Genomic DNA, 23744 nt, shown 5'->3' with positions numbered 1-23744 from the left:
TGCAAAAAGAAGAACAATTTGCTGTCTACTGTTGAACATATCTATGGGATTCTCGACTGGGATTGAGAAGTTAGATTCCAACATGTTTTGAGACAAGGAAACCGAGTTGCCGATAGTCTTGCGAGAAGTGTTGGACCGGATGTTATTACGCAGTTTATTGATACCCCCCCCCCCCCCCGAGGAAGTGGTTCCAATCCTGAATGAGGACATGGTGTGAGAGCTGTTTGCCGTTTGGGTGCTCCTGGGAAAGGGTTGGGTGGACTGTTCTTGTTCTTCGTTTTGCTCTTGTTGTAATATTATTGCCGTGTCTACTCTTTTCCTCATTTAACGAGCCACGTAGTAATAATTCACCTTTTTCATCAAAATTTTTTTATTAAATCTTCGTTTAAGGGCATTTCAAAAGTATGTTTTCTCTATTTCCAACGCACCACTGTACCCTTTCTCACTTTCTTCTAACACGATAATTAAATAAATTATTTATTAGAAAAAGAAATAAAAATATTAAGACCCCAAAAAATTATTATCAAAAACCGACCGAAGTGACAATGGTGAAAATAGAAATAAATATAAAAACTCTAAAATATAATTTGTTTAATATAGAAACTAGAACAAATGATATTTTGATGAATAGGATGGATCAATAATTATTTTTATATAATCTTTAAATTAGGATAATCTTTTAAATCTTAAAAAAAGAAAATTGTGGTTTTTGGGATTAAATTGTGTATTTAAATATACTTGAATATAAAATCTTCAAGTTGTTATTCATAATTATATAAATTGAATTAAGATCTAATCAGCATAAATACAATATTTTTAGATATAAAATAATTGTATAATATGGAAACCTTACACAAGATATAACAAGTTTTATACAAACCCAATGTAAATATATGCATATATAACTTGCAAAAGCTCTCAAGCCAACCTCCTTGAAACAGGTTATCTTTCTTAATCTGTCTTTTGTAATCTGGTTCTAACCAGACATCCTACGTATGGATGTTTTGTCTAATTATTTGCATTCTTTTGGTTGCCAATGTTGCAGTTGATCTTTCCATGGAAAGGCTTAACTCAAACCTGTATCTGCAGAACTGTCACATAATGAAAGAAAACGAGAAGCTGAGGAAGAAAGCAGAGATGCTGAACCAGGAGAATCAAGCCCTGTTATCTGAGCTCGAAAACAAGCTCTTCAATCCCAATAACTCGAAGGGATACCATTCACCAAATACTACTCATGAATTCGGCTTCACCTCCACTTTTAACCCAAATCCTTCCACTTCTTCCAATCCCTGATCCTCCTCCATAGCCATTAGAGTCCAGCTTGGATGGAATTAATTTAAGTTTGGATCAATTTAAATTGGGTTAAATTCTTGATGAAGAGTGTTATTCTCTCTTGAAGTATTAAGTTTGATCGGTTGTGTTTATAAGATAAATGTTGTCAATAATTAAGAAAATTTTTGAATAGATAGGATCTTATAATCATTTTAGACTATTAAAAAAAACTGTTGGAGTGTTTTCAATTTATTAGGAATTTAAAATTATTCTTCAAGAGCTTTAATATAATCTCTGGTTTAACCGAGTTACCAAGTGACCATAATTAATTAGAGGTGTGAGATTAGGGACGAAATTTGAGAAAAGGAAAATATAAATGTACAATAATGTAATTTTCTCCGTGCATAACACGTCATCCCGTCCATCTACCGCGGCTCAACAATAGAGCTATAGTGTATAAATTAGAAAACAGTTCAAACGAATAGTCAAAATTACCCTTCTATCATTAAGAAGCAAAGAACCAATCAAATCGATTAAAAAAAACCTTGCCTTATCCCCCAAAAAAAGAATCGCAAAAAAGAAAAATGGCCAAACAATTCAATGTGCCGCCGGTCGTTTTCCCTTCCGGTGGTGGAGTCAATCCCACCGTCGGAAACGTCAACCAACGCCGAGTTCCAACGGCTCCTTTCCAACCCTCCCGCCCTCCATCGTCCTCCATACCCTTCATGGCCTTCGATATAGGGTCGGTTCCGCCATCATCCGGACCCGTCGGCGGCACAATCTCCACGTCAGCATCATCCGGTTCCGGTTCTTTTGACGACGAAGAGCCCCTCCTCGACGAACTGGGCATCCACCCGGAACAAATCTGGCACAAAACGAGATCCATCCTCAATCCCTTCCGAGTCAACCCGACGGCCCATAAAGACTCGGATCTTTCCGGTCCGATCTTCCTCTACTTGTGTTTCTGCTTATTCCAGCTCCTCGGCGGCAAGATCCAGTTCGGTATAATCCTCGGCTGGATCGTCGTCTCCTCGATTTTCCTCTACATCGTTTTCAACATGTTAGCGGGTCGCAACTACGGCAACCTAGATCTGCACACGTGTACGAGCGTGGTAGGTTATTGTCTACTACCGGTTGTGCTCTTTTCGGCGGCTTCACTTTTTATCCCGCAAGGGAGCAGCGTCCCTAAATTTGCATTGGCGGGGGTTTTCGTCCTTTGGGCCAGTAGGGCTTGCACCAATTTGATGGTGACGCTTGCTGATGGAGGTGAAGAACACCGTGGGCTTATCGCGTACTCTTGTTTCTTGATCTACGCTTTATTTTCCCTTATTGTCATATTTTAACTGAAACTGGTTTTCCTACCCTCCTGTTGAGTTAGGGTTTTGGTGGATTATATGAATAGCTGAAGACAATGGGATCCCTTTCTGGAATTTGATGTGTAAAATGTTACAGAATTGCACTCTTTCGTTTCTGAATATGAAGAACATGAACTTATTTGGATGAAGTGAAATAGGCTTTTACCTTGGCATGAAAATTTCTTTTAATTCATGATAAAATCATTCCTACATTCATTTCCCGTTAGATTCATGGAAAAATCAATGCTAAAGGGGTAAAAATCTTTGCAATGATTGCTTTTTTCTAGTTCTTTTTTACCAGTTCATCTAGCTTTAGCTTAATTTTAGTTTTGGTGAGACTTTTATGTGCATGTAGTAAAGCTTTCATATGATTCTGGTTATGGCAATCTTGAAATTTTTATTTATTTTTTGAGCTTTGGGGACCCAACGTTATGTTGGTATTTGAACAGAGGGAGCAGCATCGTTTTATTTGGTTTCTCTATAATCATCATAAAGCTTGTTGAATTCATCAAATTATCCAAGCCATAACCAAACAAGTTTATTTATTTACTTTGGTTTAACTTTTTTTCTTTTCAGCTTAATTGAATTAAATCATTTAATATAATTAAAATGATTCAAAATGTATCTGTAAGCTGAAAATTGTTTAGTTCTAAACATACCAGGATTCTTCTTCTTAGATTTTTGGATTCTTGAATTGATTTAGATGTTACGCAATGGTTAGACTAATATAAAAAAGTTATCCGTGAACTGCGTTGGACTGGTGCTAGATTTTAATGGAGATTGCTCGTCTGATTCCACCAGAAGTTCTTCGTATACCACTGATTCATGGAACCGCTTTGGAAGAAAACATCGACTCCGAAGCGTTGCTCCAAGTATAAGGTTGCAGCAAAGAACATGCCCAACATAAGAATAATGAAGTCCGAATCAATTGAGTAGTAATATGCATAAATGAATGAGTTAGCCCGCATATGAACATTTGAGTTACACTTAGATTCAAGAATATTTTAAAGTTAAGAAGAATATGAAGAAGAATGCACAAATGTATGAGTTAGCCAACATATGAACATTTAAGTTACTTAGATTCAAGAATGAGAATCTTTTAAAGTTAAGAAGAAGAAGAAGAAGAAGAACAAGAGTAAAATATGTCGAGTCAGTTGGTTTAACGTGTAACGATAGCATTGCGTTACTGCGACCGTTAATGGAAAGTGACTAATTTGTTATAAACTAATAACATTAGTGACTAATTTGTTACTTTTGAAACTTTAGTGGAGAAAATAAAAATTTACTCAAATATTAATGAATGTTTGTTTGTTTACCCTTAAAATTATGCACAAGATCAATCCCAGAATCATTGTAAAATTTTAAATTTATTTATTTTTTACCCAAATTGGAAAATAACTAGAGATTACACTTATTAAAAATTAAAGGTAATTCGATTACATTACTACTTTGAAGAGAATAGTCAAAAATATTTTTATAACAATAATGATTAAGTACGAATCAACCTACCGTTAATAGGAAAAAACCTTTAATGCTAATAAATGTTACCGTGGACTGAAATTAAATAGTTTCAGTTAACTAGGTATCTAATTTTTTTGAATTAATTGTTAGTATCTGATTTATTGATTGACTAATTTAGATTAGATACTACAGAGGTAAAGGTGACCCTCCAAACTCAGTTTGCCCTATTAATAAACGCTAATATTCAAACATCTGACCTTACTTAAAAGACATAATATCTCATCCTACTAGACCAAACCTATATTTTAATTGTTATAAGGTATTGCTATTATTCAAGTCTTCCAAGTTAGATTTATGAACATCTCGAACCAGTTAAAAAACAAAAGAAAAAGAAAATGCAACTAACACCTTTTTCTTCTTATCAAATTTTTATTATTTTTTATTTTGATCATCATAGTATTATTTATTAATATTATATTTTTAAACAAAATTAATAGGAACATTATAAGTTAATCACGTCTTTTCAACAAAATAATTTTAAATTAATTGTGCTGTTCAAAAATCGCACCTAAACGGGTTTTTTTTAGATTTTAAACGAAATACGTGTTTAAATAATTATGTATTCTTTAAAGAACCGATAAATGTTATATTACGCTTTGTTACATAAAATAAAAGCGTTACTAGTAAAGAGCGCCTTCGATTCTGTGCGCTAGATGCATTTTTTCCCCATGTAGTTGAAAAAGTGTCATTTTTAAAATTAATATTGTTTTGGTTTCATTTAGATAAAAAAAATCATTTGAGTATTTCAATAATCAAGCTAAAATGAATAAAAATAATAAAAAAGTAAATCGTTGTTTCTTTAGGTGTTTCGATTATAATTATCGTTAAAAAATTATATTAAGTAACTTATATCACATTTTGATAATTTTAAAAAAATTACTTAAAATAATTTAAAAATATTTTTATATTTTAAAAAGTTTCTAATTTCTCTTAAAGAAAAAGCTTAATGTAAAAATAAGTGATTCAAAATTAACTTTTGTTGTCTAAATTTTTTTTTTATTAAAAATAGGTGTCTAATATTTTCTCCTTTACACTTTTAGGTGTATATCATTAAAAAATTTATTAAGTAACACGTTTCATTTTTATATTTTTTAAAAATGTTTTTGAATAATATTTTATTTAAAAAATAAAAAATAAAAACGTGAAACGGACACGTGACTTTTTTTAATGGTATATACCTAAAAACGTAACGGATAAAATATTAAGCATTCATTTTTAACGAAAATTTTTTTAGACACTTAATATTGTATTAAGCCTAAAGAAAAAGCAATTTAAAAAAAAAAACTCAAAACTTTAAAAACTATAATTTCAATCCCATGCTAGCCACCATCTTTATTTAAGATTTTTATTATCGTTGTCGGTCATCACTGACTGTCATAATAGGTCATCACCGATCGTCGTCACTGAATGACCACATATCCGAAAAGAAAGATGCTAAGGGTGACGATAACAGTAGTCACTATAGCTTAAAAGAAAGATTGCAAGGTTTTTTTTATATATATATAATTTTAGAGAAAGTATATTTTTTTATAAATGTAATATATTTTTAATTTTTTTAAAATACATTTTTTAAAATAATATAAATATGACACATGTCACTTAATGAAATTTTTTAATAATCGCTATAGTTGAAACACCTAAAATGATAACTTTTGTATAAAAAAAATGTATTCATCACTATAAAAAAGATAAAATCACATGCTGAGAAAAAAATTAATATCAACTATCAGTATATGGGGTTCTACTGTTTACTCTGTAAAAAAGATAAATCTATCATATCCTTTATTGTGTGACGAATTTTCCGAAAAATCACCTTAACTTTTTTTTTTCTATCAGACACCGTTCAGACTTATTTCCCGATCTAACACCTTTTGTAGAAAGACGCGCTCTAGGGGACGCGCCTTATGCTGATATGAGGGTAAGGCGCGCCCCTTAAAGTGCGCCTTGTGAAATGTGTAAAAGTTCAAGTGCTAATTTTATAAATATTTTTAAAATAGTGCCTAATATGTAATTAATTTTTATTATTGTGATATTTTTATAAAAACGTCAACTTTATTAATTTATTTTTTGTGTGTGAAAAAAAACTTTCTACATTAAAATCTTTAAATGTTCATTTGTAAATTATTTTATAACTCGATAAATTTTGATTTTTGCATAAAATTTAACAATACGTATAATCTAGTATATGAAAACTTTGAGGGTAAGTATTTTAAAATATGAATAATTTTATAAAAGCTTTATAACTAGTATTTCTTTTTCAAAATGATGATGATGATGATGATAAATATTTTATAATTTAAAAAATTATAAATTTTATATATTTTTGAAGAAAAAAATTGACTTTATATTCTTTTTGTATTGACTTTTATTCACTTTTAATTCTTTTTTTATTATATTTTTATACTTTTAATTACAATTGATAGATTAAATGAATTATTATTCATTTTTTTAAATCAATAAAAATACAATAAAAAATAATTAAAAGTGAATAAATTCAATAAAAACGTCAATTTTATTGATTTATTTTTTGTGTGATAATTATTTTTTAGCAGTTAATAATGTTTATTAACTTTTAATATTAATTGTTTAAAAATATAAAAATATTAAAATAAACTTTTAATTACAATTGATAGATAAAATGAATTATTATTTATTTTTTTAAAAATCAATAAAAATACAATAAAAAAGAATTAAAAGTGAATAAAATTCAATACAAAAAAGAATATAAAGTCAATTTTTTCTTTAAAAATATATAAAATTTATAATTTTTAAATTATAAAATATTTATTATCATCATTTTGAAAAAGAAATATTAGTTGTAAAATTTTTATAAAATTATTTTTATTTTAAAATAATTACCGTCAAATTTTTCCTATACTAGATCATACGTATTGTGTAATTTCATACAAAAATAAAAATTTGTCGATTTATAAAATAATTTACAAAAGAATATTTAAAGATTTTAACGTAGAAATTTTTTTCACACACAAAAAATAAAATAAATAAATAAAGTTGACGTTTTTACACAAATATAACCCTAACAAAAATTAATTATATATTAGGTATTATTTCAAAAATATTTATAAAATTAATACTCGATTTTTTACACATTTCACAAGATGTGTTTCAGAGAACGCGCCATTCTACAAAGGGTGTTAGATCAAAAAATAAAATATGAACGATGGAGTAAAAAAAGATTAGGGTGATTTTTCGGCGCCTTACTGTGTATAAAATTTATAATTTTTGTTGAGGGAAATCTAATCTTGAAATTTACGATGAGAAAAAATTTCCATCGATAGTAATCCTTATCTATTATTTAGATATTTTTTTATGTTAAGCCTTACTTATCGCAACCATCTTTCAGTTGGGTCCCGGAATTGGGCTTCGACTTGAAAAATGTGGATTGGAGTCGCCACCGATCATTTATTTTATAAAAAATGGGTTGACCGGATATCTTAATTCTCACCTGATCTGCGTCTTACCAAAGATGTGTCGGATTCGGGAGTCAGTTACAGTCAAGGAAGGGTTAGCACCCTTGAACTGCCCTTTCGGTACTATATAATTTCCAGTTGTCTTTAATTAAGAAAATTGTAATTTTAAATTAAAAGGTAAAATGACGATCTGAATTACTTACATTTAACCGTTTTTGAAAACATACTTTTAAAGAATAAAGAAAAGTGTTAGATAAAAAAATGAGAAAATAAAAACAAATAAAATAAAAAAAATAATACGGAGATAAAAAGATAAAGAAAATAAAAAGGATTAAGTAAAGGTAAATGAAAATAAGATAAAGAAGATAAAAAAAATAAAAATAAAAATAAAGATGAAACAAAGAAGATAATAAAGAAAATAGAATAAAGTAAAAATATAATAAAAAGAGTAGTAAGAACCAAAAAGAAATATAGAGAATAGAAAAATATAATTATATATATATATAAATAGGGGATAAAATTACAATAAAAGAAAAATTAAGGGGTAAAAATAATAATAAAAAGAGGAAGACGTGTGGGCTGCATGTTTAGTTATTTTTGTCAAAAGAAGATGCCTTTAGCTAATAGGCTTTAAGGGTCTCATGGTGTTAATAATTATGTTTCAATATTCTCCTAACTAATGGATTTTCACCGAAAAAAATAGATTGGTCAAAAAGAGGGGACATGGGGGGCCTAGAGAGAAAAAGAAAAGGTTTGGTTAGTAATATATATAATAATAATATATATAATAATAATAATATAAATAATAATAATAAACACAAGAGTAAAAAAATATAATTGTGGTAAAAATCGAAAAAAAAAATAAATAGAAAAGAATATATATACATATAATTATAAGATATTAGAATAGTAATAAAAAAACAATGAAATAAAAAAATAGAAAAAATATATACATATAATTATAAGCTATAGTACGTTAAATAAGAAAAAAAATTAAATATATACATATATATATATATATATATATTAATAATAGGTATAGATAAAATATTAAAAATATACGTATATGTAACAAAATAAAAAAGGGGTTAAATTGAATTAAAAAGCAAGTTGGGTGGCCAAATCAAAAGAAAATCAAAATTAGAAATCAATTTAAAGTAAAATTGGGGTTAAAATAACTCTTTAAAATCAACGAGGGACCAAAAGAGTAGTTTACCCTTTAATTCGTAAAAACACACGGGTCAGAAGACTGGGTCGGGTCTACACGCGAGTTAACTGGTTAATATAAATGTTAAATTTTTTAAAAACCTTCATTTTTTTCATCTCTCGCCGAAACAACCCCCTAGCTCTCCCAAATTCTCTCTATTGTTCATCTTCTGAGATGAACACCGTCGCTTGTTTCCAGATTCTGACGACCCTGCCACCATCGCTGACCGGCGACGGCCGCCGTTCATCAGCGGCCAAACATAAAAAAGGTAGGTTTTTTGGAAAGATTTCGATCCCCGGTTTCAAAAATGAACTTTGTTTTTGCAAAGTGGCCTCAAGGGAGGCTAGATTTGGGTTTAAAAACCCCGAACCTTCCCCTAGAGTTCATCGGCCATCTCGAAAAAAAATGAAAAGAAAGAATGGGGAAAGCAACCATCAAAGCGAAACAAAGGTAAAAAATGCTACCTTTTTATTCTCTTTTTCTTGTTTCGATGATTACAAGTATTCTGGCCTTTTGCTCGATTCGTTTATTTTTGTGCCTAATACTCTATGATATTATGTCTTAAAAACGGATGATTACATGTTTATTTATACCCTAAAAATACTATTTTAGTGATTGAGTCCTAATGAAACTGGTACTCTTGTTTGCTGTGCTTGTGAGGTCCTTGTGCCGGAGTTTACGGGATTTGGTGGTAAGTGACGTGCGGTAGTGAGAGGCGTGAAGTGCAGAGGAGAGGGAGCGGCGCCCTAAGATTTCTGGAAACCCTGATAGTCGAGTTTGGCTTGGAGTGGATCTGGGTCACTGCTACTGGGCCTCTGAATCGGGCTATTTGGATTTTGGCCTGTAACATAAAAAATACATAAATATATTATATAATATAATAATTGAATGAAAAAAGAAAGGTCGAAATTCGGTGTCTTCGTTACTATAAAAACAAACTTATTTTAATAGAAAGTGCGTTTCAATAGTCAAGCTAAATATCTGAAAAGGTATGAAAATGTCACATGTCAATGTCATCAAAGAATCAAACTCCTTTAAGTAAGAAATTCTTCTGCTTATTTAGAAAAAAAAAATCTTGAGCAGGTCCATTTGGTTTCTTCAGAGATACAAAGATGGCAGGAGGAGTTAATAGGAAAATATCAGCTGCATCAGCAAGAGCTCACACTAGAAAAGCAAAGCAAAACCCTTCCTTCAACCTTCCTTCAGGTGGGTTATATATATATATATATTCTTTAAAACAAAACATTACGGAAGATCTAGCTTTTATTTCATCTGATTTAGGTTATAACCATGTTATAGAATTCCACATTTCTTTTAAAATCTGGGTCACTTTGTTTTCCTTATGTCTCTTCTTTAATCCTTGAAAAGAATAAGAAAATTATGATTTTGGATCTTAGATTCTTCGGTTGTTGCAGATTCTTCAAATATTGGTTCATTCTACTGTAGTGAAAATTTTGGAATTTTATTTTTCATAGATGAAATAAAATTGTGATTTTATTTTGAACTTTTTAAGTGCAGTGGTTTTATCTTGTTTCGCAAATGACGTGCTTGCCATTGCAACTTATTTCACATGGATTTCTACTACATTACGGGCTATTATAGCTATATCTCAAAAATTGCAGGTTTATTCACAAAACTACTATTGGTCTTGTCCGTGGGGGCTTTAGCATGGGCTTATCAGGCCATTCAGCCACCACCACCAAAATTATGTGGCTCTCCGGACGGTCCACCCGTCACAGCATCAAGAATAAAGCTGAGGGATGGACGTCATTTGGCCTACGAAGAGCATGGCGTTCCAAGAGATGCAGCAAAGTATAAAATCATCCAAGTCCATGGATTCTACTCTCGTAGGCTTGATACTATTAGTCTGTCACCGGTATTTTTGTTGTTGTTGTGGTCATCTAAGCTTTCAGCTATAATATGTTTGGATTGAGAGCCATTTGACTTTGTTATTGTTTCTTCTTACTACCAGGAACTCGTTAAACGATTCGGGATCTACATTGTGTCTTTTGACAGACCAGTTTATGGAGAGAGTGACCCTAATCCAAAACGAACGGTAAAGAGTATGGCTTTGGATATAGAAGAGCTTGCTGATCAATTGAGACTAGGATCCAAGTTTTATGTAATTGGAATTTCCATGGGGGGGCAGGCGATTTTGAGCTGCCTCAAGTACATACCTCACAAGTACTCCTTTTACTGAACTACACAAATGCAACCTAAGTGAGAAACCAAGAGATTGCACATAATGTTTGTTCAACTGTTGTGTATACTACTTGATGTTTGCAACTTCGACAGGTTAGTTGGGGCGACATTGATAGCTCCAGCTGTTAACTACTGGTGGTCTGGTTTACCAACAAACTTATCGAACCAAGGATTTCAGCAACAGTTACCGCAAGATCAATGGGTGCTTCGTCTGGCTCACTATGCTCCCTGGCTTACCTACTGGTGGAACACTCAGAAACGGTTCCCTGGTTTTAGCGTTCTCACTAACAGTACTGATCATTTGTCTAGTGAGGATATCAACCTCTTGATGAAGATGCCTTCAAGGGATCATATCGTGGCATGTATCTCTCGACCGAAAATCGCTTCTTGTTGTATTAGAAGTTTAGTATTGTTGACTTATAGTTAAGCTGTGGCTTGTTGTATATGTGGATTGCTGTGGTTTAGTCATCGGAATCTGTTGGCATTATGAGGATTTCATGGTAGTAATCAGTTGTTAGGGGTTGAGGGGCTAATATTTTACAATTGATTCTTGAACTTCATTTGTTGCAATCGCTACAATCGTAATCTTGTGTGTCCTTTCTTTAGGCACACTTAAGACAACAAGGCGAATATGAGTCCTTGCATCGGGACATGATAATCGGATTTGGAGCATGGGAATTCTCTCCTGTGGAACTGGACAACCCATTTCCTAACAATGAGGGCTCAGTGCACCTATGGCAAGGAGATGAGGATAAGCTTGTGCCGGTTACACTGCAACGTTACATCGCCCAGCAGCTCCCATGGATGCACTACCACGAACTACCCGGTGCTGGACATATGTTTCCAGTCACGGATGGGATGTGCGATAATATAGTAAAGGCACTTTTGGTTGGAAGGAAGTAGTCGGTGCAGCGTTTATAGGTTTTCACCCTTATCCCATTATTCCCCATCACAACCAAACTTGATATTTTCAACATTTTAAGCGTTGAATCAACAATTTGGTACCCATTAGTACACTTGTACTTAGCATTTCTCAAGGTATTAACCATGTTTGCGGCTGGTGCAGTTCTGTGTCACGGTTTGAGAGTCGAGACCCGGCATATCAGCTGGATTCGGTTCATCAATTGGAAGCGTCGAGTACGATCCAGTGCCCTGACTGTGGCACCTTCATTGCATATGTATTTGTGAAAACATTGAGGCATGTTATATATATAGCATTACTTCGCTTTGTTTTTTGATTTTCTGAGCTATGAAACGATGAATCTGGTTGATTGCTTTAACACTGCATTGCTTAAATCTGGTTGGTTTGGTTCAACTGTCCAATCATATGGAGCTGGTAAAAGACCGGGACTTGAAAACTGGTCAAAACATATTTTTATTTATTTTTATTTTTAACAAAAAGGTTTTTCATCATGTTTTTGTTGGTTTCGATCACTATATACAAATTTATATTTATTTTCTAAAATGACCTTAACTATTTTTATTAGAGTATTTTTACCATTTTATACCTATAAAATTAAATGTGGAAGGATCAAATATGAGATTAGTAACACGAATCAAATTACCTCAGTGGTTAAAAGAATCGTAATAGTTTCTAGAGGTCATGTGTTCATTATCAAATGATTGAGAGTATTTAGAATTATGGGTGTTCAAAATTACCCGACCCGAACTACTCAACTCGTTGAATTGCCGACCCGGTATAAAATTACCGGGTGTTTTAGAGGTAAACACCTAATTTTGTAGGTTGGCCACTGGACCCATTATTTTTGGCGGGTTTTGAAGTTAAGGTTCGGGTCGTAAAATTTCTCTTAACCATTGACGTGATTCCCTTTATTTATTTTATTACTATTTTTATTTTAAACTAGATTTTTCATTTCTAATTTTAAAATTATTTTACCGTAACATTTTAAATCTCTATTTTTTTAAAATTATTTAACATTAACATTTAAATTATTTATTTTAATCTTAAATTATTTTAAATTTAGTTTTAATTTTATATTTTTATTTTATATTTTTATACTTTTAAATTTTATTTTTAGATTATAAAATTTGAATTTATAAATTTTATGTTTATGATATGTATTATAATATGTTAAGTTTTAAATTTTATGTTTTTTCAATGTGGATTTTTTTTAAAAAAATAATATAAATTTAAAAAATAAAATAGTAATCGGATACCCGTGACCCGAAAATATAGATAGCTATGTTTTATAGGTACTCGACTTATTGATACCTACCTCTAAGGGCAGGGTCCTGGGCCAAATTTTTGTGACCTGAAAATCCCAAGTACCCGACATTTTGGGTACCTAGATTTAAACATCCTTACATAGAATATACTACTTTGTAATAACCTTAAAAAAAGGGTAAATTTCATGGATCATCACTGTATTTTGCTTTATTTTCTATTTCACTCACTTTATTTTAAATTCTATCAATTTCCTCACTGAACTTTATACATTTAGTATTTTTGGTCACTAAACTTAATAAAATTAGTTTTTAGGTCACTGAGTTGTTAACGTCGTCATCTTTCCCCATCATCCGTCCTCTTTCCCCATGGCTAACTAAAAACTTATCCACGAAGGAGGTAAGACGCACGATGATAGAATGACGGCTAAGGGACACTACCACCTGAGTTTCGGTCGGAACTGGACAAGGAACTCATTGGTGAAGGCAGTGAGGTGCAACAGTGACGGAATCGATCGAAAATCGCAAAAAATTAGCAGCGACATCGTTATGGGTTTTTGACAAAACTTCGATCAGTCCTCGACGGTGAATGACGACACTTCACGGAGCGGGGTCGATAGGGGTTTTACCGGAGCACGAAGACACTTCCGATGCCATAGGCTGTGACACTCACCGACGAGTTTTACCAAACAACGTCATAACATCGTTTGTGGGGGAAACGACTGAGTGACCAAATTTGTCAATTATATTAAGTTCAGTGATGAAATTGACCAGTTTTAAAGTAAAATAGTAAAATAGGAAATACAACAAAGTACAGTGATGACCGTGTAATTTACCCTAAAAATACGTGATTAGTAAGAATTTACATAATACAATAAATAAATAAATAAATAAAAAGACAAAAAGGCATTGGGCCGTTGACTCTGAACGTCAAATCCGTTATCATTCGGTTCGACCCGATAGCCAATGTTGAAGGTTTAATCGTCGCAATGAAAAACTCTTCATCTCTTCGCTTATGGCATCTCTGCAAACCCTAATCACAGATCCAAGCAAAAAGAGACTTCGTTTACCATAGAGAATTTCCATGGATAACGTTTAGACGAGGTCAAGGAGGCCTTTTTTGAAGCTCTCTACAGAGTCATAATGCGACGTAACTCTGTCTACGTTACCTTCGTCATCGCCGGCGCTTTCATCGGCGAACGGGTGAATTTTTAACTCTTTTTCGTATTGAATATTTATCGTTTCCAATTTCGATCCGTTGTTTCCATTAAATTTTCTTGTTGATTTTTTAGGAAACAATTTTAGAGCTTTTTAATTTACTGATCGGAATTTAATCGGGTTTAGCATTGTTAAATTTAATTGATTATTTTGTTTTTTTAATTGTATACTTTGATTTTTCTAATAAATATTTTAAAAAGGCTCTGCTTACTTATTGGAATATTATAGGTTCCATTGATTATTTGGTTTTTTTTATTGTGAATGCCGAATTTCTAATTGACTCGACTTTTGAATGCAGAATTTCTAATTGACTCGACTTTTGCAGGCTGTGGATTATGGAGTTCATAGGCTCTGGGAATAAACAATGTTGGGGTAAATTTTCTTTTCTTTGGGATTTCAGTTCTGCTGTAATTTTTATAGCTTAGGCAGCTTAATTGTGCCTGGATTGTCCGGAATATTAATCCCAAATTTGATTATCAATAACTCAATATATTAATTTACACAACTACACTACAACTACACTTTGATTAGTATTTGATTGCATTGTGGGTAGGTTAGTTCCTTCTCTCTGATACAAGTTGTTTAAACCTCTAAATCAGTTGATGATAGTTTTCTTTAGTTTATTACATTAGATGGTGGATTTTGAAGTAACTGTACTCTTATAGGTAGATGTCAACTTTGTTCAAGAGTAACCATCATTATCTTCCATAATTCCATTAATGTATATTAGATGCTCGAAAACGCCCTAGTTTCCTTGCAAGCTCAAATATTATGGACAACTTTCCGACTGAAGGTTGTACCACCTGTTCATTAATTACTGCACTTCATATTGTTATTCAGTGGTGGGTGATATGTTGCTTGCTAGTTTGTCCATATTATCTGCTGTCAAGTTGCATGCATTGTTATATATTAGACAAAATGTTTTTTTTTTTTTTTTGCTTTTCTGTTTCCTCCTAAACAATATAACATAATCTGACTTTTTATATAGCCTTATCGCAAATTTTTTGATAATTGTAATACGGATTTGGTTAGCTTGTCCAACTTGAAACACCCTCAGAAATTGTTCACACAATGGCTGAACGACTGCATGTTTTCCAATCTTTGTCTGCTATAATTAGTTGCTTCCATAGCTCAAGTAGTTCATGTACTAACTTGTATATTTGATTTCATTGATATACAACAGAAATGGTACGAAGACATTCCGGTGCTAGGACAGAGGCAATCAGAGGAATGAAACCATCCTTTTGGATTTTGAAGTTGTTCTTAAGAATTGGGTTTAAGCATGCGTGTTAAGTAGCAATGCTCATTGTTGAAATAAAGGTCACTATAATATTTGTTTGTTCTAAACCTTGGAAAATTTTGGGTGGCTACAATGTACGCCTACTGATCTATTTCATGCAGCATTCTGCAATTTATGATTGTTTCAACTTTGTTAATTTCTACATAAACATTCAAATAATCAACATAAGATCAACTCATTTTCAACAAATATTCGGATATAGATATTGATCTCATTTTCTACAAATATTTGGATATGAATATAACTATCATGGATCAAACATGTACCGATATTTGCATTCATCTTAAATTCAGGTAATATATAACTACAAGAATGAAGTATTTAATTCATTTAAATAACAATGGGTTCACTTGTTGATAAATAATCATCTCATTACATTATGATACTCGTCTCAAATGCAAATAACACAGAACTAGGAGAAATAAGTATGCTTATTAGGTTTGCATCCAAATAAATATCATGACGGGAAAAAATTGGGTAGAAAACCGGTTTCGTGAATCCATTCGGCCAACTAAAGCTCTGAACCTGGCAGAAATATGATGAGCAAGGAACTTGTAATATCTACTGTTTCACCATGAAAGAACTTTTACAGCTGCACCCTCCCACTGCACTAGGATTTGTTGTCACCTGCAAGAGAAATCAGAAGCCTTGATTATGACATACTAGGTAAAATGTAAACGAAGCCATGCTTATAATACGAAGCATGTGGTTCATAATCATTTGTACCATGTAATTACAACCAATGATATTGCGATGAAGCATATTCTTTCGGTTTTCATAAACCTTATAATTGATCTTAGAAACATTTTCCGGTGTGATTCGTGAGAATGATTTCATGCAAGCATTTACAGATCATGCCCAAAGGATCAACATATAAGTAATTATCATCCCTACAATTTCGTTCAAATCTCATACAATTTGTTTGAACAAATTCTGTTAAGGAATGCCGGACATAGTTAACTTCAAGGTAGTAGTAGCAGGCCACAAAGGTGATATCACACTGAAGCAAAACCACAAGGGAAAGTTGACAATGTGCCAAGATAGGGTTATCTTAGAATATAAGGCATAATCGACTACAATGAGCTAAACGTATGCTTAGAGGGGCGTAATCCATATATAGGAACTACGGATATCAGTTTCTGGTACAGAACAAGAAAGGGTTATCTTGTCTGGCCAAACTTGATGATAAATTGTTCATGCTTCCTATTTCCTAATACAACAAATTTGAATACAAATCTAATCACACTAATATTCCTATAGTTCGCATAAAGCAACATTAATTGAAACCAGGACAACCGAAACCTGTAATCGATTTAGTACTACCTAAACAAAAGAAAACAGCATCGTATTTTTACATTGAACATTTCTCATTCAACCATAAATGAATTTTATCATCTTATCTGAGTTCCCGGTTAATGCATGAAACGTACTGGCAACTATTTAGAAAATACCATAACGAATCACTTAGCCAGAAGGAAACTACTTACATCCTAGGATTTAAGCTAACATCATCGATGCATTTATGCATGGAAGAAGAAAACACGGCTTACCACGAATGCTGAACGTATTAACTCCTCAACATAATCTACTGTTGCTCCTTTTACAAAATCATAGGATATATCATCAATTACCAACTTTATTCCTTCCCTTACAAAAACTCTGCAAATAGGAATCGACACAATGAGAAAACAATAAAGGTTAAAGCGGTAGGAAGAGAGTAAAAAAATTACTTTTCATAAAACCAAAACGAGAACAAAAAGAAACAAAGAAACCTGTCATCCGGGTTTGTTTTGTCATCCAAATCAAATACATATTGAAACCCCGAACATCCTCCGGTTTCCACACTCAGCCGGAGCATCTTATCCTCAGATGATTTTTCACTTGCTTGCAGTTCTTTCATTCTCTAAAAGGAAAACCAAATGTCAATGAAAAAATGATTAAAAAATGTAGATTTTCTAAGCATTTGGCAAACATATATGCCACCGGCATTAAAAACATTATACAAAAACGCCCAGCAGGACTGTTCATGCATATTTCACTGCAATGGGAAACAAGTCATAAGGTCCACAATATTTCCTACATATCCTACTGTAGGCAATTTTAACAAGTTAAAAATTAGAACCTTGCAGAAAGGGTATTGTTTTGCAATATATTTTGGTATCAATTTATAACAAGAAAATGCTGATATAACAAATATAACAGAACTTTAGATGAATGCGGGGAAATGGGGTTTGCGAGGGAAAGGGCAGAAAGTGAAATTATGAATAATAAAGAAATTGAATGAAAAATTCAGCTTGTTTGTGAACCAAATGCTATCATAAGCTACATGTTACACAATAAGAAATAAACATAATTCAGAAGGTTCAATCTTTTCCTACACTTTCTCAGCGTCCAAACGCAAGAGCAATCCACAATTAAATTACAAAAGATTCTAAAGCAATTTGATCTGAGAACCCAAGAAAGCAATACTAGCAAAAGTAAAAGAAATCCATAAACAACAGATAATAGTAATAAATTCAAATGAATCAAATAAGAAAGATTCAGAATATCAATCATATACCGCAAAAAGGAAAAACAAATAGTTTTCTCTTAAATTTTACCTTGACGCAATTATCAGTCATGTGAACTGCATCGAGAGAAAGAGATTCAGAAGAACCCTCATGAAGAGCTGAAGAAGACGAACAAAAAGCCGACCTTAGAAGCTGGTGGTTTTGCTTGATTCGAGCTATTAAAAATGGAGAAATGCGTTGAATCAATGATTTCGACATGAGAAGTAGATTAAGTATTCATATTAAGTTTTTCATGGCTTTAAAGCTTCGATCTTTTTGAACCTTTTTCAATGTAGATTTCTGGGTTTTTCTCTTTGGGAGCCCAAATGAGCAGAAGGATTGTGACAAACACAATCTAGGACCAAGACCAAACACCCGAACTAACGAGTCACGTGTCGACCTGTACGCGTATTTCCTTTCAATCTATACAATTAGACTTCTCAATTATGATCTGATTAATTTAAGTTAAAATTCAATTTATCTTGATTTTATTAAAACGTTAACGGTTTGAATTTTAAATTTAAGTTTAATGGCTACTTTCAATAGATTTAATTTATTATTTTTGATCATATTGTATTTTTTTTATTAATTTAGTCTTTAAATTTGTTTAATTGTTTCAACATTTAAAAGAATTATTATTGTTTATGGTTTTAAGTTAGAGTTTAAAATTTAAGATTTTAGGGTTTAGGGTTTAAGTTTCAAGATTTAGGATTTAAGTTAGGTTTTGGGTTTAGACTTTAAGGTTTAGGATAATGTAATTAACTTTGAGGGTTAAACTGATACGAAAATACGATAAGAGAAAATGATAAATTAATTCTGCTACAATGGCAAAAGTAGCTCTTAAACCTTAAATTTATTCAAATTAAATATAATTTAAAATTAAAACTATCCAAACAAAAATTTAGAAAGACTTACATTGACATGAATCAAGTGGACTTATTGTTATTCCTTAACATCTCGGGTTTGAGCATCACAAATGCTAAAGGTATGAATATCGCTTCTCCTACTCGTATCGAATAGAACATGCTGAGGCAAACCTTCTTCATATAAAACCTGTTTGATTTAGATCGGAAAATCGTCCGTTTTTATAAAACTATTGTACATGGCTTGAATCCATAGTCAATCATGTTTTTTTATTAAAACAGTACAATTGAATCCAACTTTTTCTATTATTTTTGTATCCGTAATAGTTCGAAAAGAAAGCTTGGCTCCAAGTTGTTCAAGAATAGTGGCGTTGTTGAGTTTCTCAATCCTTTGACTTAGGATTAGTCAGTTCTATTCTTGATGGGGGCAGGGTAGGGATATAACTAAGCATTTATTGTTAAATGACTGAGAGTATTTGAACAAATATTGTCTTATATTTACTCCAAAATTATCAAAAAAAATGTAAATTATAATATTGATCACTTTCGTTTAAGTTTTGTACATTTTTCCTTATTGAATTCAAAAAGCATAATATTTGATCATTTTCGATTTTATTAAATTAAAATGTGATTACTAATGATGAATGAATGTTAAACCTTTAACAAATTTCTGATATGACACGATAAATATATAAATTTGAAAATAATAAATTCCATAAATGATCACTTATATTCGAGTAAGTTTTCATTTTTCCAAGTAAGTACCCATACATACAAATAAGGGAAAAATTCATGGGTTTAACAAAGGATTCCCTAGAGATTCCATTCCAAATTAAGAAAGAGCTCAAGCATGGATAGGCAATATATATGATAATGAGTTTACATCCCAACTAGAATGAAAATCAGAGGGTTTTAAATCACATTAGCATAACTATAACAGCATGAAATGCATTTAGCAACAAATACATTAAATAAGCATTAAACCCTTATTATAAACTAATTGTGCCCCTGTCTCCCGAAATAAAATATAGTGAGCCTGGGAACATACCCAGAGCTGTCTTTGAAGAATCATTCATTTTCTCTAATTGGTCTTGGATGTTTGAGTCTACACTAGGGGTGCTAGTCGAGTGAGTCGATAGTGAGTTGGGTAGTGCTCGAATTGTGCTCGTTAAAAATTTTTGTTGCTCGATTCGACTCGTTGCTCGTTAAAATTTTGTTTGACTCGTGATCGTTAAAAAAACTTATTTCTCAACTTGTTGCTCGTTAAGTTCATTGAAATTTTAATATTAATTTTGTAACTATAGTAAAATCTACTAATATTATAAATTAATAGAATATTCATTTATAATATCATCTATTAGTGAATTAGTAATTTTTGAATGAAATAATTTTTTAAAATAACTACTAAAAATTATAAAAAAAATTAACTAATTGTTCGCGAACTTATCGAGTCGAGTTGGACTTTATCGACTCAACTCGTTAAGATCTCGAGCTTTTACCTAATTTTGACCAATTTAAATTCAAATTGCTCAAATCATTAAACACCCTTAGTCTAGAGTTGCCACTTTTCAAATTATGAGCTGAAGGGAAATGGCGTTTTCGGAAGGGATGGTGATAGTGGTTGGGCTATCAGGGGAAAAAAGAGAGTAAATTATAACGGAGAAAATAAAGATTTACCTAGCGACAATTTTTATAATTTATTTTTATAATTTTATATATTTACTGTGTCAAATTAATAATTTGTTAAAGGTTAACAATAATTATTTTTCAATAGCTATATTTTAATTAAATAAAATAAAAAACAATCAAATATTATATATTTTTTAATTCAATTAGAAAATAGTGTACAAAATTTAAATGAAAGTAATCAAACATATAGTTTAGTAAAAAGAAAAAAAAAGACTTAAATTAAAATAAAGATAAGTACATCATTAATTAATTAAGTATTTACAAGAATATTATGTTAACAATATATATTAATCGTTAGACAATTAATAATTTTTATCTAATAAATAATATTTTCACCAAAAATTAAAATATTAGAAACTAAATTCTTAAAAAAAATAAGAGTTAAAATGATTATATAAACAAATGTTGGAGGTTAATTTTATCATATATATATATATATATATATATATGTTATTTAGTAAAAAAAAAAATATCGAAATCCCTAACCTAAGTCACTCATCCTCTTAACACGTACACCCCCTACTCAGACACAGGCCAAACCGTCGGTTCATCGCAGCCGGCGCCTTCGATTGTGACGTAGGAACCAGCAAGCTTGCCTCTGGCATTCGAACCGGTAACTTTTATTCATTTTTTTGGAGATACACTGTTTATATATATGTTTTATTAATGTTTCTTCACAATAGCTTTTTGTCTTCACACTAAAAGAAAACAAAATGGATCCATAAAAGAGTTGCTGTTTAATTCATTTTCATTTTTCATTTACAGCGTTTGTTTTGTTTGTTTATAATTTCAATCTGTTTTCTAGCTTGAAAATTTGTTCAAACACTTGAAATGCATTAAAGTCTTAAGAGACAATACTTGTTAAACTCTATATTGCTTTTCCCCATTTATATTGAATACTTTTTTTTATTAATCATTTATATTGAATACTTGATTCAATTGAAAGGTACCTTTTTTGTCTTACCATGTACAGAATCGGAAAGAAGGGAAATGGAGAACACTAATTCATCAAGTGAAGGAAAAAAATTCAGGGTCCGGAAGCTGGAACTTTCAGACAAAAGCAAAGGCTTTATAGAGCTATTACGGCAACTAACAGTTTGCGATTCGGTTTCGGACAAAGAATTCGAAGAGAGGTTTAAGGAAATAAGCACATACGGCAATGACCATGTTATCTGTGTGATGGAAGATGAAACATCAGGTAAGATTATAGCTTCGGGCAGTGTGTTTATAGAGAAGAAGTTCATAAGGAATTGTGGTAAAGTTGGGCACATTGAAGATGTGGTGGTGGATGCCGGGGCGAGAGGATGCGATTGGGGAAGGAAATCGTGGGGTATCTTGAAGATCATGCTCGTTCCATGGGGTGTTATAAGGTTATTCTGGATTGCAGTGATGACAACGAGGTGTTCTATGAGAAATGTGGCTTTAAGCGTAAGGAGATTCAAATGGTTAAGTATTTTGTTTGAACCTGACGTTTTGCTTTTGCTTTTGCCTTTCGTTAATGTACATTGTTTATTCTGATGGTGACTTCAATGGCATATTTCTTTCTGGGTAAGCACTTGATCAGTAGGTGCATTCTATTTATCATACTCTAATCCCAATGGCCTATCTGGTTGGTGCATTTTATATCATGGAATATATCTTGATCTTGTAAGGCACCCTTTCTATAGAACCCTTTTCATGCTTGTTTGTCCAACTCATATGACTCGTGTTGTCTCAACTCTCAAAGCGAGACTGGGTTTATGATTTGAGTGAAACAAGATTTTTATCTGAAGGGAGACAACATTCATGTTTTGAGGGAGACCGAGTTTGTTTATGTTTTGAGGGAACATGATTTTAACCTTTAAATGATTTGAAACTTGACAAATATCCAGAGAGGGGGATTTTGAAAATGTCCTTAAGAAAGAAAAGAAGCATCCTCAACAGGAGAGAATTTACATGAACAAAACTGAAAAAGTTCTCATGAACACTCCAACATGAATATATTAACAAAGTGAAAGCAATGATACATGTCATGCATATTGTAACGGACCACCAGCCCACAACCGAGGTCAGCCCATGAGAAGTACCCAAGACTACTTAAGTGGTGTTATGGACATTACGGGACCCAAAGACTTTACAACCACAAGTGGACTTTAATTTTGTATAGAAAACACAATCCCTTGATTGGTGGGATTAGGTAAAGTGCATTCAATTTAGGCCGTCGATGTAATTAAATCTTAGTCGTTCATTGACGGAGCTTCAACTATAAATAGAGGTCTCCCCTCCTCATTTGTACTCACTCTTCACTTTGAGAAATCATAAGAGCATTCTTCTCTCAAAGATTTCTTATCTTCCTTTTGTGCTAATTCTCTTGTTTTGCTTCCGTTGAGAATCTAAGCATCCTTGCTTGGGTTATTTTCGGCTTACTTAGCCGCAATCACTAAGAAGGCAACTAAGGCCGCATGTTTCGAGGCATCGAAATTCCAAGGGCGTGACAAGTGGTATCAGAGCTAGTTTTGCGAGAAATAGCACAACACAACCAAGACGAGATCCCGACAAACAAAGGGTTTGAGATAGTGGCCTCATTCGAGCAAAGGGTTGGTAGGTTGAAGATCGGTATAATGAAGTCCAGGAGACTCAATTAAATCTCGCTTGGAGAATCTGGAGTTGTGGAGGATGTAATTCGCCAAGAAATTCAAACACTCGTCAACGATATGGCCGAGAAGGTGGATGAGCGTACCGAGGCCTAGAGAGCATGTACTTGGTAATGAGGGTCGAAATGATGCGGGAGATAAAGGAGCTCAAGAGTGAGCTGCTTGTCTACAAAGTTGTCGTGTTGAATGGAGTTATTGGGGAGGCGCAAGCACCAAGACCCAGGATCGACATCCCTAAGTCGAAGGAGTTCAAGGGGAGTCGAACTACCCAAGATGTGGAGAATTTCATCTAGGGCATTGAGCAATTCTTCTGAGGCATG

At 32.2% G+C, this 23744-nt stretch overlaps 3 protein-coding genes and 2 pseudogenes across 3 annotated transcripts; 4 read left to right on the top strand and 1 right to left on the bottom strand.

Annotated features, from left to right (window-relative positions):
* The first annotated feature begins 1805 nt into the window (after positions 1–1805).
* Positions 1806–2776, top strand: LOC120165704 (protein YIPF5 homolog). Its single transcript, XM_039175161.1, has one exon. It carries the CDS (start codon positions 1857–1859, stop codon positions 2613–2615), a length of 759 nt encoding a protein of 252 aa, XP_039031092.1. The 5' UTR covers positions 1806–1856; the 3' UTR covers positions 2616–2776.
* A 7014-nt stretch (positions 2777–9790) lies between these two features.
* On the top strand, positions 9791–12012 carry LOC120165702. The gene is made up of 5 exons (XM_039175160.1): positions 9791–9992; positions 10409–10662; positions 10759–10970; positions 11082–11346; positions 11595–12012. Exons 1-5 carry the CDS (start codon positions 9899–9901, stop codon positions 11889–11891), a joined length of 1122 nt encoding a protein of 373 aa, XP_039031091.1. The 5' UTR covers positions 9791–9898; the 3' UTR covers positions 11892–12012.
* Positions 12013–13592: 1580 nt separating this feature from the next.
* LOC120165693 lies at positions 13593–15820 on the top strand (annotated as a pseudogene).
* A 279-nt stretch (positions 15821–16099) lies between these two features.
* LOC120165668 (iron-sulfur assembly protein IscA-like 2, mitochondrial) lies at positions 16100–18615 on the bottom strand. Its single transcript, XM_039175141.1, has 4 exons — positions 18291–18615; positions 17463–17593; positions 17241–17349; positions 16100–16317 (listed from the first exon to the last, which is right to left on the bottom strand). The coding sequence occupies exons 1-4, from the start codon at positions 18456–18458 to the stop codon at positions 16252–16254; spliced, it is 474 nt and encodes a 157-aa protein (XP_039031072.1). The 5' UTR covers positions 18459–18615; the 3' UTR covers positions 16100–16251.
* A 2662-nt stretch (positions 18616–21277) lies between these two features.
* On the top strand, positions 21278–22316 carry LOC120165671 (annotated as a pseudogene).
* The last annotated feature ends 1428 nt before the right edge of the window (positions 22317–23744 follow it).

The sequence above is a fragment of the Hibiscus syriacus genome, unplaced genomic scaffold (genome assembly GCF_006381635.1).
Source record: "Hibiscus syriacus cultivar Baekdansim isolate YM2019G1 unplaced genomic scaffold, ASM638163v2 tig00111587_pilon, whole genome shotgun sequence".
Lineage (NCBI taxonomy): Eukaryota > Viridiplantae > Streptophyta > Magnoliopsida > Malvales > Malvaceae > Hibiscus > Hibiscus syriacus.
This window is presented reverse-complemented; position numbering and strand designations above follow the sequence as displayed.